The sequence below is a fragment of the Bufo gargarizans genome, chromosome 1 (assembly GCF_014858855.1).
Source record: "Bufo gargarizans isolate SCDJY-AF-19 chromosome 1, ASM1485885v1, whole genome shotgun sequence".
NCBI lineage: Eukaryota > Metazoa > Chordata > Amphibia > Anura > Bufonidae > Bufo > Bufo gargarizans.
In genome coordinates this window covers 576,738,657-576,754,746 of record NC_058080.1, presented here as the reverse complement: position 1 = coordinate 576,754,746, position 16,090 = coordinate 576,738,657, and the positions used below count along the sequence as shown (strand labels likewise).

The window sequence follows — 16,090 nt, the reverse complement described above, 5'->3', positions numbered from 1 at the left end:
TCAGGTGAATGGTGTAGGAATTACAACAGTTTGCATATGTGCCTCCCACTTGTTAAGGGATCAAAAGTAATGGGACAAAATAATAATTATAAATCAAACTTTCACTTTTTAATACTTGGTTGCAAACCCTTTGCAGCCCATTACAGCCTGAAGTCAGGAACGCATAGACATCACCAGACGCTGGGTTTCATTCCTGGTGATGCTCTGCCAGGTCTCTACTGCAACTGTCTTCAGTTCCTGCATGCTCTTTGGGCATTTTCCCTTCAGTTTTGTCTTCAGCAATTGAAATGCATGCTCAATCGGATACAGGTCAGGGGATTGACTTGGCCATTGCATAACATTCCACTTCTATCCCTTAAAAAACTCTTTGGTTGCTTTTGAAGAATGCTTTGGGTCATTGTCCCTCTGCACTGTGAAGCGTTGTCCAATGAGTTCTGAAGCATTTGGCTGAATATGAGCAGATAATATTGCCCGAAACACTTTAGAATTCATTCTGTTGCTTTTGTCAGTAGTCACATCATCAATAAATGCAAGAGAACCAGTTCCATTGGCAACCATACATGCCCACGCCATGACACTACCACCACCATGCTTCACTGATGAGGTGGTATGCTTAGGATCACGAGCAGTTCCTTTCCTTCTCCATACTCTTCTCTTTCCATCACTCTGGTACAAGTTGATCTTGGTCTCATCTGTCCATAGGATGTTGTTCAAGAACCTTGAAGGCTTTTTTAGATGTTTGGCAAACTCTAATCTGGCCTTCCTGTTTTTAAGGCTACTTTCACACTAGCGTTCGTCGGTCCGCTCGTGAGCTCCGTTTGAAGGGGCTCACGAGCGGACCCGAACGCAGCCGTCCAGCCCTGATGCAGTCTGAATGGAGCGGATCCGCTCAGACTGCATCAGTCTGGCGGCGTTCAGCCTCCGCTCCGCTCGCCTCCGCACGGACAGGCGGACAGCTGAACGCTGCTTGCAGCGTTCGGGTGTCCGCCTGGCCGTGCGGAGGCGTGCGGATCCGTGCGGATCCGTCCAGACTTACAATGTAAGTCAATGGGGACGGATCCGTTTGAAGATGCCACAATATGGGTCAATCTTCAGGCGGATCCGTCCCCCATTGACTTTACATTGAAAGTCTGGACGGATCCGTACGAGGCCATTTTCACACTTAGCTGTTATATGCTAAAATAATGCAGACGGATCCGTTCTGAACGGAGCCTCTGTCTGCATTATTATGATCGGATCCGTTCAGAACGGATCCGATCGAACGCTAGTGTGAAAGTAGCCTTAGGCTCACCAATGGTTCACATCTTGTGGTGAACCCTCTGTATTCACTCTAGTGAAGTCTTCTTCTCTTGATTGTTGACTTTGACACACATACACCTACCTCCTGGAGAGTGTTCTTGATCTGGTCAACTGTTGTGAAGGGTGTTTTCTTCACCAGGGTTAAAAATTTTCAGTCATCCACCACAGTTGTTTTCCGTGGTCTTTCCGATCTTTTGGTGTTGCTTCTTTTTAAGAATGTTCCAAACAGTTGTTTTGGCCATGCCTAATGTTTTTGCTATCTCTCTGATGGGTTTGTTTTGTTTTTTTCAGCCTAATGATGTCTTGCTTCACTGATAGTGACAGCTCTTTGGATTTCATCTTGAGAGTTGACAGCAACAGATTCCAAATGCAAATAGCACACTTGAAATAAACTCTGGACCTTTTATCGGCTCATTGTCATTCGGATAATGAGGGAATAACACACACCTGGCCATGGAACAGCTGAGAAGCCAATTGTCCCATTACTTTTGGTCCCTTCACAAGTGGGAGGCACATATGCAAACTGTTGTAATTCCTACACCGTTCACCTGATTTGGATGTAAATACCCTCAAATTAAAGCTGACAGTCTGCAGTTAAAGGACATCTTGTTTGTTTCATTTCAAATCCATTCTGGTGGTGTATAAAGCCAAACATGTTAGAATTGTCGATGTCTCAATATTTATGGACCTGACTGTATATAAGGCTATAAACACCTTTGGGTCCATTTGTATGATTTCCAAGTTGTAGGGTATTTTAGTTTCAGTTTCACACTCCTGTCATCTTACTTTTCTGACAGCTATGTATAACCCTTATCACTGAATGCCTGACAGCTCACTAACATTCATGATAGCCTTTTTTAATCGAACTGAATAGAATTGGACTTAAATTATGTTTACAATTCAGTCCTAAAAATGTAATCTTTAACCTTTTCTCACAGTCTAAATCCTTTAGATTTTTTTTTTCTTTTTTTTTTTTACTTTCATCTTTTACTGAGGAGAGGCTTTTTTCTGGCCACTCCATAAAGTCCAGATTGGTGGAGTGCTGCAGTGATGGTTAATTTTCTGGATGTTTCGCCTATCTGCACACAGGATCTTTAGAGCTCAACCAGCGAACATTGGGTTCTTGGTCACCTCTCTAACCAAGGTCCTTCTCCCCATTTATTTACTTTGGTGAGACGGCCAGCTCTAGGAAAAGTCCTGGTTGTTCCAAATGTCTTCTGTTTAAGAATTATGGCTTCTAAGATATGCTCTTGGGTCCTTTCCGAACAGCAGAAATTTTTGTTGTACCTTTCTCCAGATCTGTGCTTCCACACATGGCTTACCAAATCATTTCCAGTCAACTGAATTTACCACAGGTGGACTCCAATCAAGGTGTAGAAACATCTGAAAGAAGATCAAGAGAAATTAGAGACCCCCAGAACTAAATTTCAAGTGTCGTAGCAAAGGGTCTGAATACTTATGTCCATGCGAAATTTAAATTTTTCCTTTTTAATAAATTTGCAAATGTTTCTAAATTCTGTTTTCACTTTCTCGTTATGAGGTATTGAGTGCAGATTGATGGGGAAAAACATGATTTTTTAAATTTTATTTTAACACAAGACCGGTTTGAACCAGTCTTGGGTCAAAAAGAGGGACTGCCCCTCCAAAAGAGGGACACTTGAGAGGTATGGATTATTTGTTACCCAAAAACATATAAACCTCGAGGTAAGTAAGGGTACTTTCACACTTGCGTTGTGAGGGTCCGACAGACGGTTCCGTTGCCAGAACTGCCTGTCTTATTCGGAAATTCATGCGCAAACGTATAGCATTTGTAGACGGATCCGTCTCATAAATGCATTGCAATACCTGATCAGTCTCTCTGGTGTCAGCCAGAAAAACGGATCCGGTATTTATTTTTTTCACATTTTTAAAGGTCTGCGCATGCGCAGACTGGGAAACCAGATCCGTTTTTCCGGAAGACTTGGTGCCGGATCTGGCATTAATGCAATGAAAAATAATGCCATTCTGGCAAGTGTTCCGGAATTTTAAATACCGTAAGAGTAACTGAACTGAAGAAATCCTGATGCATACTGAACGGATTGCTCTCCATTCAGAACGCATTAGGATAAAACGGAAGCGTTTTTTTTTTTTTCCGGTATTGAGCTCCTAGGACGGAACCCAATACTGGAAAAGAATAACGCTAGTGTGAAAGTACCCTAATCTTCCCTGACAGCTGCAGATGTGCTTTTCTTCTTCTGGTGTTTATGGACCCTGTGGTGACTGGCCCATTCAGAGATAGTATGGTCCATTCCGTCACTGTCAGTTGGTCCTCCCTAAACTCCTATCGCCGGACGGATTCACGTCAGTACAAGCACCTTGCAAGGAGCAGCAAGAACATAAACTTGCTAGTGAGAAGTGCACTTCCAACGCCGACCATGAGATGGCGTTGCGCAAGGAAACCCAACTCCACCCCTGCCAAGCAGCGAGCTCACATGACGCGCTGGAGTTCACGAGTCCTCCGGTGTTCCCAGCCCCTCCGCAGTCATGTCCGCCGGGGGCTGCTGTGCCGAGGTCTACAGCTCGGTATTTGACTACAACACCCCGCGTATAGCGCTTATCAAGAGCCGCAAGGTGGGACTGCTGAACAGAGTCATTCAGCTGGCTATCCTCGCCTATGTCATTGGGTACGGCATTTCCATAGACTCTAGCTGTTGTTTCTATTGTGAATGCATGGATTATAGGCAGCGTAGTGGTGATGTGTATGTCATCGCTTCTTGCCATATGTTCCCATCTGCTCTACCCAGCACGCTGGAGCGATGATCTGCAGTAGAAGTGGTAGCACAGCTGAAGATCCTGGTATAAAGTGTTTGTTTCCTGTGTAACGTGTAATAATTGTCACCTTCACAGAGGAATAATATTCTCTGGTGGGAGAAGTGGCCTCTGACCTGATACCAATTCCGCCCTGTGCCCTCCAGGGTGGCACCCGGTGATTAATGCTATGGGCACCTTTGTACTGATTGTTTTACCAATGCTAAATGAAAGGGGTTTTCCTGGTGACTTCTAACCTGCAGAAGTCAAGTTGCTTCAGCATTACTTCCCCCTTTCATCCATGTCTCCTGAACTTATGTGACCACCAGGACTGGATGTGGACTCTTCCGCTGAGTTCCCCACTGGATGTGCCCCTGAGGCCTCATTCACACGACCGTTCCAATCTAGCTGCGGGGCTCTGCTTGCCCTGCTCCCTCACAGCCTGGTGGGCACATTCCCCTTTTTATATAATATGATGAACTTGTACACTATGGTATATGCTCACTGACCAGCGCTTTCCCCCTGCACTCCCGGTGTGCTGAATAAACCAGCCGAGTTTTTTTCCCCCTAAATAAAGTATGTTACAAAAATGTTCCCGTCACTGTCCCTACACATTGGCAAAAAAAAAAAAAAGAAATTAAACAGCAGTTACTCTTTAACCCCTTAACGCAAAATGCCGTGCATGTACGGCGGGGGAAGTTGTGCCAGAACACTTTCCTCCGTACTTGCACGGCGGGCTGATCGGGCGGGTGCAGGAGCTGCGCCCGCCTAATCACTTCAGGGGTCCGGCAGTCCCTGGTAACCGGGCCCCTGCTGTATCCGCCAACACGCTGTTTACAGCAATGCCGGCTGATTAACCCCCTTCTATGCCGCTGTCAGCGCTGACCGCGTCATAGAAGTGGTTTGCAGCGGAAGAAGGAGCGCATCGGGTCCCTGCGCTGCTGTGGCGTGGGATCCAATGTGTGACAAGGCAGCCCGATGCCGTGCAGAGGCTGCCCAATGCCTTGCACGGCATCGGGACCTGACTTCTACGGGTGCCCAGGAGATCCAGCCTCAGTCTGGGTCTCCTAGGCAACCTGTTAGTGTATAAGGCCTCATGCACACGAAGGTATCTTGTTTCCGTGTCCGTTCCGTTTTTTTTTTTCGCAGATAGAATGCGGACCCATTCATTTCCATGGAGCTGTAAAAAAATGTGGATAGTCAACCTTTTGTTTTCCACTTCCGTTGTCCATGGTTCCATTCCGCCCAAAAAATAGAGCATGTCCTATTCTTGTCCGTTTTGCGGACAAGGATAGGCATATACAATGGATCCGCAAAAAAAAAACAATACCATACGGACGTCGTCTTTTTTTTTTTTGCAGATCCGCAATTTGCGGAACTGCAAAGCGCATACGGTCGTGTGCATGTAGCCCTACTCTGTGTAATACATTAACACGAAATGCATTACATTACAGATCCCCAAAAGTTAAAGACCCAGAGTGGGACAGAAATAGTTTGTAAAAAAAAAAAGTATTTTCAATAAAAAAAATAGTTACGTATATCAAGGGGAGAAAAATAGAACTGGATCGCACATCCACAATGCTATGCTAAGATCTAATTGAACTCGCTTCTCAGCGCAATATTGAAGTGTACAGCCCCCTATACTGCATGCTGTACAAGAGGCATTGGTGTACATTTTGATCAAAAGGCATAAGCCCACTCACCACGTCAAGGTTGCCTCTTAGAGTGGGACCTACTCTGACAAAAAAAAGGCGCAGCACACTGTGTTGACAAAGCAGCACTGCCCTAGTTGGCGGAAGGTCTCAGGAGTCCAACAGCAACCCTACTGTCCGACCATAAAAAAAGTGCAATACCAAGCGATCAAAAAGGCATATGCCCTCAAAAATAGTACCAATCTAATCGTCATCTCATCCTGCAAAAAATGAGCCCCTACATAGGACAATTGCCCACAAAAAAATTAAAAATAAATATGGCTCTCAGACGAGACACTAAAACATGATTTTTATTTTTTTTTAAATGCTTTTATTGTGTTAAATGTAAAAATAAAAAAAGTATACATATTAGGTATTGCAGCGTCCGTAACAACCTGCTCTATAAAAATATCACATGTGTTAACCCCTCAGGTGAACACCATAAAAAAAATCTAATAAAAAAGCCATTTTGTCACTTCACATCACAAAACGTGTAATAGCAAGTGATCAAAAAGTCATAGGCCTCGTTCACACTTCAGTGTTTGGTCAGTGATTTCCATCAGTGATTTGTGAGCCAAAACCAGAAGTGGAGCCTACACAGACATGAGGTAGAAGGGAAAGATCTGCTCCTGTTCTGTGTTTAGAGTTGTACCTGGTTTTGGCTCACAAATCACTGATGGAAATCACTGACTAAACACTGAAGTGTGAACGAGGCCATACGCACCCCAAAATAGTGCCAATCAAACCATCACCTCATCCTGCAAAAAATGATACCCTACCTAAGAAAATCGCTAAAAACAAAACAAAACTATGGCACTCAGAATATGGAGACCCTAAAACATGATTTTTTTTGTTTGTTTTAAAAAAGGTATTATTGTGTAAAACTTAAAGGGGGTTTCCCATCTTAGACAATGGGGGCATATCGCTAGGATATGCCCCCATTGCCTGATAGGTGCAGGTCCCACCTCTACACCGCACCTCCACCGAACCTACAAGGAGAACGGAACGGAACCGTTCTTCTCGTAGGTGGGACCCGCACCTATCAGACAATAAGGGCATATCCTAGCGATATGCCCCCATTGTCTAAGATGGGATAACACCTTAAATAAAAGTATACATATTAGGTATTGCCACGGTAACAACCTGCTCTATAAAAATATCACATGACCTAACCCCTCAGATGAACACCATAATTTTTTTTAAATAAAACTGTGTTAAAAAAGCGCCTTTTTTTTGTCACCTTGCATCACAAAAAGCGATCCAAAATTGTACTAATCAAACCGTCATCTCATCCCACAAAAAATGAGCCCCTGTCTAAGACAATTGCCCAAAAATTTTTAAAAAAACTATGGCTCTCAGAATATGGAGAGACTAAAACATGATGTTTTGGTTTAAAAAATGCTGTTATTGTGTAAAACTAAAATAAAAAATAATATACACATTAGGTATTGCCACATCCGTAATGACCTGCTCTATAAAAATATCACATGACCGAACCCCTTCAGGTGAACACCGTAAAAAAATGTGTCACAAAAGCCATTTTTTTTTGTCACCTTTATATCACAAAAAGTGTAATACCAAGCGATCAAAAAGTCATATGCACCCTAAAATAGTACCAATCAAACCGTCATCTCATACCGAAAAAAATGAGCCACTACATAAGACAGTCGCCCAAAAAATAAAAACTATGGCTTTCAGAATATGGAGACACTAAAAAAGCATTTAAAAAAAAAATGCTTTATTATGTAAAACTGAAACAAACAACCAAAAAAGTATTCATATTTGGTATTGTCGCGTCCGTAACAACCTGCTCTATAAAAATAGCTCATGATCTAACCTGTCAGATAAACGTTGTAAATAGCAAAAAATAAAACAGTGCCAAAACAGCTTTTTTTTTTTTTTTTTGTTAACTTGCCTCACATAAAGTGTAATATAAAGCAACCAAAAGTCATCTGTACCCTAAAATAGTACCAACAAAACTGCTACCTTATCCCATAGTTTCCAAAATGGGGTGACTTTTTTTTTTTTTTATTTTTTTTTTTTTTTTTTTTAGAGTTTCTACTCTAGGGGGGCATCAGGGAGTCTTCAAATGGGACATGGCAAGTTAAAATTATCCCAGTGAAATCTGCCCTCCAAAACCCATATGGCGTTCCTTTCCTTCTGCGCCCTGCTGTGTGCCCGTACAGCAGTTTATGACCACATATGGGATGTTTCTGTAAACTACAGAATCGGGGCAATAAATATTGAATTTTGTTTGGCTGTTAACCTTTGCTTTCTTAGCGGAGAAAAATTATTAAAATGGAAAATCTGCCCAAAAAGTGAAATTCGGAAATTTCATCTCCAATTTCTATTATTTCTTGTGGAACACCTAAAAGGTTAACAACGTTTGTAAAATCAGTTTTTAATACCTTGAGGGGTGTAGTGCTTTGTATCTGGTCAAAGGTTTGTCAGATTGTTGATGTACTGCTCCAAATCAATGTTATATGAATATTTGCACGCAAAGATCAAACTTAGACACACACACAGCTTGGGGTCAAAGCAAGATCTCTGGTTTATTGCGGAACAGCAGACATTATATAGAACAGGAAGGAGTGGGGGGTGTAAGGTGGCTTATATTTTTTCTATTGGCTGTAAACTCTGTATTTTCTACCACATCTGTGTGCAAGAGGAAGTTCCCCCTCCTCCCCTTACAGATGGATGAAGCCGTTATTCTTTGTTTTCTTGAAGCTGCTTGCTTGAGTTGAACAGAAACTGTTTTGAGGCACATAATAAAGCGGAAAGTAAGATTCATGTTCTAGACGTTGGCTGGGTGCCTGGCTGCCATTTTAGCTAAAGTATAGTTCTCAACAAGCAAGTATCCATTTTGTCTCAATATTCCATAACAGTAGTTTCTAAAATGGGGTAATTTTTGGGTGGTTTCTATTATCCAAGCCTCACAGAGTGACTTCAGAACTGGTCCTTAAAAAGTGGGTTTTGGAAATTTTCTAAAGATTTGCTTCTAAAATTCTAAGCCTTCTAACATCCCCAAAAAATTAATCGGCATTCACAAAATGATCCAAACATGAAGTAGACATATGGGAAATGTAAAGTAATAACTATTATATGAGGTATCACTATCTGTTTTAAAAGCAGAGAAATAGAAATTTGGAAAGTTGCTAATTTTAGTATTTTTTTTTTTTTATAAATAAAAATGAAATATTTTGATTCAAATGTACCACTGTCATGAAGTGCATTATGTGACGAGAAAACATTCTCAGAATGGCCTGGATAAGTAAAGGTGTTTTAAAGTTATCACCACATAAAGTGACACATGTCAGATTTGCAAAAATCAGTCTGGTCCTTAAGGTGAAAAATGGCCCAGTTTTTAAGGGGTTAAACCCTTTTACCTGGGGCTAGTTTTCCCCTTCCTGCCCAGGCCATTTTTTTTTGCAAATCTGATATGTCACTTTATCGGGTAATAATTTTGGAACACTTTTACTTGTCTAAGCCATTCTGAGATTGTTTCTTCATGACACATTGTACTTCATGACAGTCACAAATTTGAGTCCATATATTTTACCTTTATTTATGAAAAAATCCCAAATTTAACCCAAATTTTGAGAAAATTCGCAATTTTCTAAATTTCTATTTCTCTGCTTTTTAAAACGGGAAGTGATATTTATTACTTAAAGTAGACATATGGGGAATGTTATGTTGGCATCATTTTGAAAATGCCATTTCTTTTTTTAGGACGTTAGAAGGTTTAGCATTTTAGAAGCAATTCTTAAAATTTTTAAGAAAATTTCCAAAACCCACTTTTTAAAGACCAGTTCAGTTATGAAGTCACTTTGTGGGGCTTACATAGTGGAAACCACACATAAATAACGCCATTTTAGAAACTACACCCCTAAAGTTATTCGAAACTGATTTTTACAAACTTTAACCCTTTAGGTATTCCACAAGAATTAAAGGAAAATGGAGATTACATTTCTAAATATACCTTTTTTACAGATTTTCCATTTTTTTTCTGTAACACATCAAGGGTTAACAGCCAAACAAAACTCCAATATCTATTACCCTGATTCTGCAGTTTACAGGAACACCCCACATGTGGTGGTAAACTGCTGTAAGGGGACACGGCAGGACGCAGAAGAAAAGGAGCGCCGCATGGTTTTTGGAAGACAGATTTTGCTGGACTGGTTTTTAGTCCAATTTAAAGGCCCCCTGATGCACCTCTGCAGTATAAACTCCCATAAATTGACCCCATTTTTGAAACCAATGAGGACTCCAGCATAACTTAAACCGGACTGATCCGTTATTCAGGCCATAGACTTCTATTATGACGGAATGAATAGCTGAATGCCTCTAAAGGAATTCTGTTATGCATTCCATCATGGAATTGCGTTATGGTCCCTGGCAACGGAATCCATAACGCAATTCAGTAAATACCACAACACGAACCCGCACATGAACTTTAAAATATGAAATTCGCTCATCCCTACTGCTGTGCATGCATGCATGCCTATACTATACACACTCCCAACGTCGCAGCCACCAGAGAGGCCGGCATATTCCCTATGGTGTACAAGCATGGCCATTGCTGCTGGATTGCAGGGTGGTCGTAATAGCTGGATATGAGCAGTGTATAATGTGATGGAAAAATGTATCCAGCTAGCAAAGGAAGCAATATGGACAATCACAGTACATTAATAAGTGCCTTGTATTAACTTTGTCTTCATGATAAGTTGTGTTTGCTGAAGTAAGACAACCCCTTTAATGTTTTTCACCCTTACTGTATTATTTTTTTACAGATGGGTTTTTGTCTGGGAGAAAGGATACCAGGACTTTGACACTGTAGTTAGCTCTGTAACATTGAAAGTGAAAGGAGTTGCAGCGACAGACACACAGGATCTTGGATTCAGGATCTGGGACGTGGCTGATTACATTATACCTGCTCAGGTGAGTTTTGTATACCTTGCTATCAAATGGCATATTTCTGATGTCTCCTAAACAAGTCAGTCGGCTGGATATAGAAGCATCGTAACTGTGGTAAATGTTTTGTTTTTTTTTTGTTTTTTTTTAACCCTTGGGTCAGCACTAAAAAAACACCCACGCATGCCCATCCCTTATAGCAACTAGATTGTAAAATGGTTGCACCTGCCACATTTATAGATGTTTGTAGGCTATAGGTACATAAACTGGCCCTTTACTATGTCATAGGATGTCTGTCCATGAGACCATATCTGTTTCTCAGAAGCTTCAAGTTCTTTAGCATTTCAGGAAATGGATCACAGTTTCTCAGCACAGAAAACCAGTGTTGTGTAAGAGTACAATCACAGAACAGCTTTGGCATTTCTCAACCCTTGTTTCATTTATTTAATTTTTTTTTACTGGCAATTTTTTCACACACATTGTGTTTCTGGGTGGCACTGAAGGGGGTTTTGGTGTTTTACACACTCATAAACCCATGTTAGCATTAAAGGTGTATTCCAGTTATGTGACATTTTCCACATTCTAGGGGATAACTATTACTTCGGCCGGGGTTCTACAGCAGGGACCCCACTGATCAGGAGAATGGGGACCCCGTACCCAGTGGAGCCCACAATATGAGTGGAGCGTCTGGTCAGGCATATGCACAGCTGCTCCAGTCATTTCTACGGGACTTCATAGTACAGCACTCGGTTGTACCCCCAGGTCCCCCACCAATCTAATAGTTATCCCCTATCCTGTGACTAGGGGGATAATGTCACATAACCGGAATACCCATTTAACTGCTGACCCGCACATCCTGGGTTTAGTAGTCTGGTGGGCGGTCTTATCAGTAATTGACAGCTTTCCTTGTATAACTGTTCATACAGAGATAGCTGTAAGTTACTGATCAGGACTGCTAAGTACAGAGGGAGTCCTCGTTCAGTTATTTCCATCAGTTATTGTGAGTCAAACCACTGAACAGGTGCAGATCTTTCCATTATACCTTATGTCTGTGTAGGCTTCACTTCTAGTTTTGGTACACAAATCACTGATCAAACACTGAAGTGTGAACGAGGCATGTTATATGTCTTTGAAATATAGATTTGTATAAAATCTTCTCAGCTCTTCCTGTGGAAATTCCACAGCGTATATACCACGTGTGGCTGTAACCTCAGGCTATCTCCACGTGGCCAAAATCTGTCACAGATTACGCAGCAGGAAATGCCTGTTTTTCTGCTGTGGAACCAATGCTCAAAAAGCCATCAGCAGCTTCCCACTAGCCTCAATATAAAAAAAATTGTGTACATGGTAGAATTTTTTTCAGAAGCTGATTTGAAAAATGTTATTTCTTTAAATCATATGTGATGGTGGTATTCCGTAGAGCGCAATGAGAAAAACAAAAAATTTGCATGGATATAAAGTATTCAGACCCTTTGCTATAACACTTTAGCTGTAGGCGCCTCCTATTTCTCTTGATCGTCTTTGTGATTTTTCTGTGCCATGATTAGAGTCTACCTGTTGTAAATTCAGTTTATCGGACATAATTTGGAAAGACCCCCCCCCCCCCCTGTCTTTATCTGGTTTCACAGTTGACAAGGCATATTAGAGTAAAAACCAAGCCATGAGAAGGTAAGAACTGCCTGTAGAGTCCAGAGACAGGACTGTGTGCAGGCAACGATCTGGAGACGGGTAAAAAAAAATATACTGCACTGAAAGATTCCAAGAGAAGAGTAGCCTCCATAATTCTTAAATGGGAGAAGTTTGGAACAACCAGGACTCTTTATAGAGCTGCCCAAACCACCAAATTGAGTAATTAGGGGAGAAGGGCTTTGGTAAATGAAGTGACTAATAACCCATTGATTATTCTCGCTGAGCTCCAAAGATCCTGTGTGCAAATGGAAGAAGCTTCCATCACTACTGTGTTCCACCAATCTGGGCTTTATGGCAGAGTGGCCAAAAAGAAGCCTTTCCTCAGTAAAAGCCCACTTGGTGTTTGCCAAAAAATCACCTAAAGGACTCTCAGGTCTGATGACCAAGATTGAACTTTTTGGCCTCGTCTAAACATCACCTCAGGAGAAAACCCGGCGCTGCTGATCACTGCTCCACCAGTGAAGCTTGGTGGAGGCAAATTCATGCAGTAGGGTGTTTTTCAGCAGCTGGGACAGGAAATCTTGTCAAGGTTGAGGAGAAGCTAAATGGAGCAAAGTACAGAGATATTTTTAACGAAAACCTGATCCAAAGCACTCTGGATGTCATACTGGGCCGAAGGTTCACCTTCCAACAAGACAATGACCTTAAGCACATTGCCAAGCAGAGCCCTGACCTGAACCCAATCGAACATCTCTGGAGAGTCATGAAAATGACTGTCCACTGGTGTTCTCTCCCCCCCCAAATATGATATAAATGTTAAAATGTATATACACACAAAAATATATACACCTTCTATATAGTCATGCGATAACATCAGGTTGGTGCTAGTTAAGTATTAGTCAAATGCAACAGTGAACTAAATTCCACTTTTAATTAAATAATTGAACCGTTCCTTGGTTGCAGACCGTACAATTGTTGTTTCCAAGATGCGCGTATGATTGCAGTGTCAGGATATATCTAGATTGCAGGACAAGAGCTTGTGCTGTATCCTCAGGTGGTGTGTGTTTGCGGTGAGGAAAGGAGAGATACCAGCTGCTGATGCGCCTACTTAGGAACCACTGCACCCAGTAAGCAGGAGATTCGAAATACCCCAAGTTTATCTAGCTGGGTCAAATTAGCCGGGAACATCTAAGAGCCAAAGTAGGCACACGGCAGCTGGTATCTCTCCTTGCCTCCCCCCAAGCACGCACCACCTACACTGAGGATATATCACAAGCTCTTGTCCTCTCAAAATAGATAAGCCATCTTTCTGCAATCTAGATATATCTTGACACTGCAAACATATGTGCATTTTGGGAACAGCCATGATGCAGTTTACAAACTAGGAACGGTTGAAGAATTTGATTCAGGGCTCAGGTACACGACAGTAGCCTGTTTTGCGGTCCTCAAATTGCGGATCCACAAAACACACATACCGGCTGTGTGTATTCCACATTTTGCAGAATGAAACATCTTGCCCTCTTTAGAACTGTCCAATCTTTGTCCGTAAAATAGGCAAGAATAGGACATGTTCTTTTGTTTTTGTTTTTCCAGCACTGCGGAACAGACATACGGATGCGGACAGCACACTGATGTGCTGTCCGCATCTTTTGCAGCCTAATTTAAGTGAATGGGTCAGTGTCCGATGGGGTCCTAAAATACGTTCACCATTGCATTTGACTAGCACTCATTTAGCACCCACCTGATGTTATCACATAACTATATAGGAGATGTATGCTCTTTTGTGTGTGTATACACATATTTTAACACTTTTATCATACCATTTTACTTAAGTTTATTAAACTGTGGTAAATAAAACATACCAAAAGTGCTATTTTCTATTATTTCGAAAAGTCTGTTTTTCACGTTTTCATTATGATAGGGGAACTAAAATATATTTATTTATTTTTTAGCAAAAAGCCTCAATATACTGTAAAATGTGAAAATGGTGAACGGGTCTGGACTGTTTCCAAATGCATTGTTTACGGCACCAAATAAGGCCTGTTTTCAGCTGGTGATTCTGCTAATAATCTTCCACAGATCTTTCTGCTCTGGATTTTGTTGTGTAAAGAAAGCCTGAAGGTCCCTTTACACGGGATGATTGAGCCGCAGATTGTCGGGCAGGAAGCATTCCTTTCTGACAATCTGCTGCTTGCTGGTGGAAGAGACCGCTGCATTTACACACAGCGATCTCCTCCAGAGTATGGGGAGGCGCTATCGCTAATGCCATCGCGCGTCCCCATACTGAATCGTTGTTTGCAGCAGATTGTGTTTTCCCAGCATGATCTACTGCCGGCAAACGCCGATTTTTGTGTGTGCACAAATGATTGGGTTATCGGCGGTACATTTACACTAAAAGATGATCGCTAACAAGCTTTCCTATGAACACAACTTAGCGATTACATGGGCTGAGAATCCTAAAGATAAAGGGCCTTTAACACCTCAGAATCTTCCTCGGGTTTCTGAACAATACATACTTAAAGGGGTTCTCACTTCAGCAAATAACATTTATCATGTAGACAAAGTCAATACAAGGCACTTACTAATGTATTGTGATGGTCCATATTGCTTTCTTGCCGGCTGGATACATTTTTCCATCACAATATACACGGCTCGTTTCCATTGGTGGCCATGCTTGCACACTATAGGAAAAAGCGCCAGCCTCTCTGGTGGCCGGGACCGCGGTAGTAATGTAAGAGCACGACTAACGCTGCTGGATGGTCATAACCACAGAAATGAAGTGTATAATGTAATGGAAAAATGAATCTAGCCAGCAAAGGAAACAATATGGCCAATCACAATAAGTGCCTTGTATAAACTTTCTCTACATAATAAATGCAATTTGCTGAAGTGAGACAACCCTTTGCTAGGTCTTTGCATAAAAATTTCATGAGTTAATAAAACTTCCACATTCATATAAAGAGTTATTTTTGTTGCAGGGCTAACATGCTGCTCCTCAACATTGAATGAATCAGGTTTAAGTTCACGAGTTCTGCGGTTGTAGTTTGGTGTCTGGCAACAGTGCCCACTATGGATGCCTAAGTTGGTCAGCAGTCCTGAGAAGGCAAAGCTTTCCCTGGGTATCTGATCAGCAGTTGTAATCCACACTGCTAGATGAAAAAGCACAGAGGGGAGACACACATGCATTGTACTAGATAAAGAATGTCAAACCTACTTCTTTATTTTACTTACAGGATTACAACTTGAATAACTGCATGTTTAATTAAGATCTGCTTACAGATGGTGCCAAACACCAGATTCTCAAGGGTGTTTTTGTTGTATGCCAGTTGTGAAAATGAAGGCTAAGATTTTTCCGAAACGTGTGTATGTATGTATGTGTGTATGTATGTGTGTGTGTATATATATATATATATATATATATATATATATATATATATATATAGTCATGTGAAAAAATTAGGACACCCTTTGAAAGCATGTGGTTTTTTGTAACATTTTTAATAAAAGGTTATTTCATCTCCGTTTCAACAATACAGAGAGATTAAAGTAATCCAACTAAACAAAGAAAACTGAAGAAAAGTCTTTTCAAGATCTTCTGTAAATGTCATTCTACAAAAATGCCTATTCTAACTGAGGAAAAAGATAGGACACCCTCACATGTATTCCCTCTTAAATTGGCTCAGATCTCACACAGGTATATCACACCAGGTGCACATAATTAGTAGATCGTTACTCTGCATGTTGAATGAGGCTTGCCCTATTTAAACCTCAGA

The 16,090-nt window shown here is 41.4% G+C and overlaps 1 protein-coding gene across 1 annotated transcript in view; it reads left to right on the top strand.

Annotated features, from left to right (window-relative positions):
• The first annotated feature begins 3,767 nt into the window (after positions 1 to 3,767).
• P2RX4 (purinergic receptor P2X 4) overlaps positions 3,768 to 16,090 on the top strand; it is a 77,489-nt gene continuing 65,166 nt past the window's right edge. The window contains exons 1-2 of the mRNA XM_044275755.1: positions 3,768 to 3,962; positions 10,568 to 10,715. Of these exons, the coding sequence (XP_044131690.1) occupies positions 3,823 to 3,962; positions 10,568 to 10,715 (288 nt within the window). The 5' untranslated portion in view covers positions 3,768 to 3,822. The remainder of the gene's footprint in view (positions 3,963 to 10,567; positions 10,716 to 16,090) is intronic.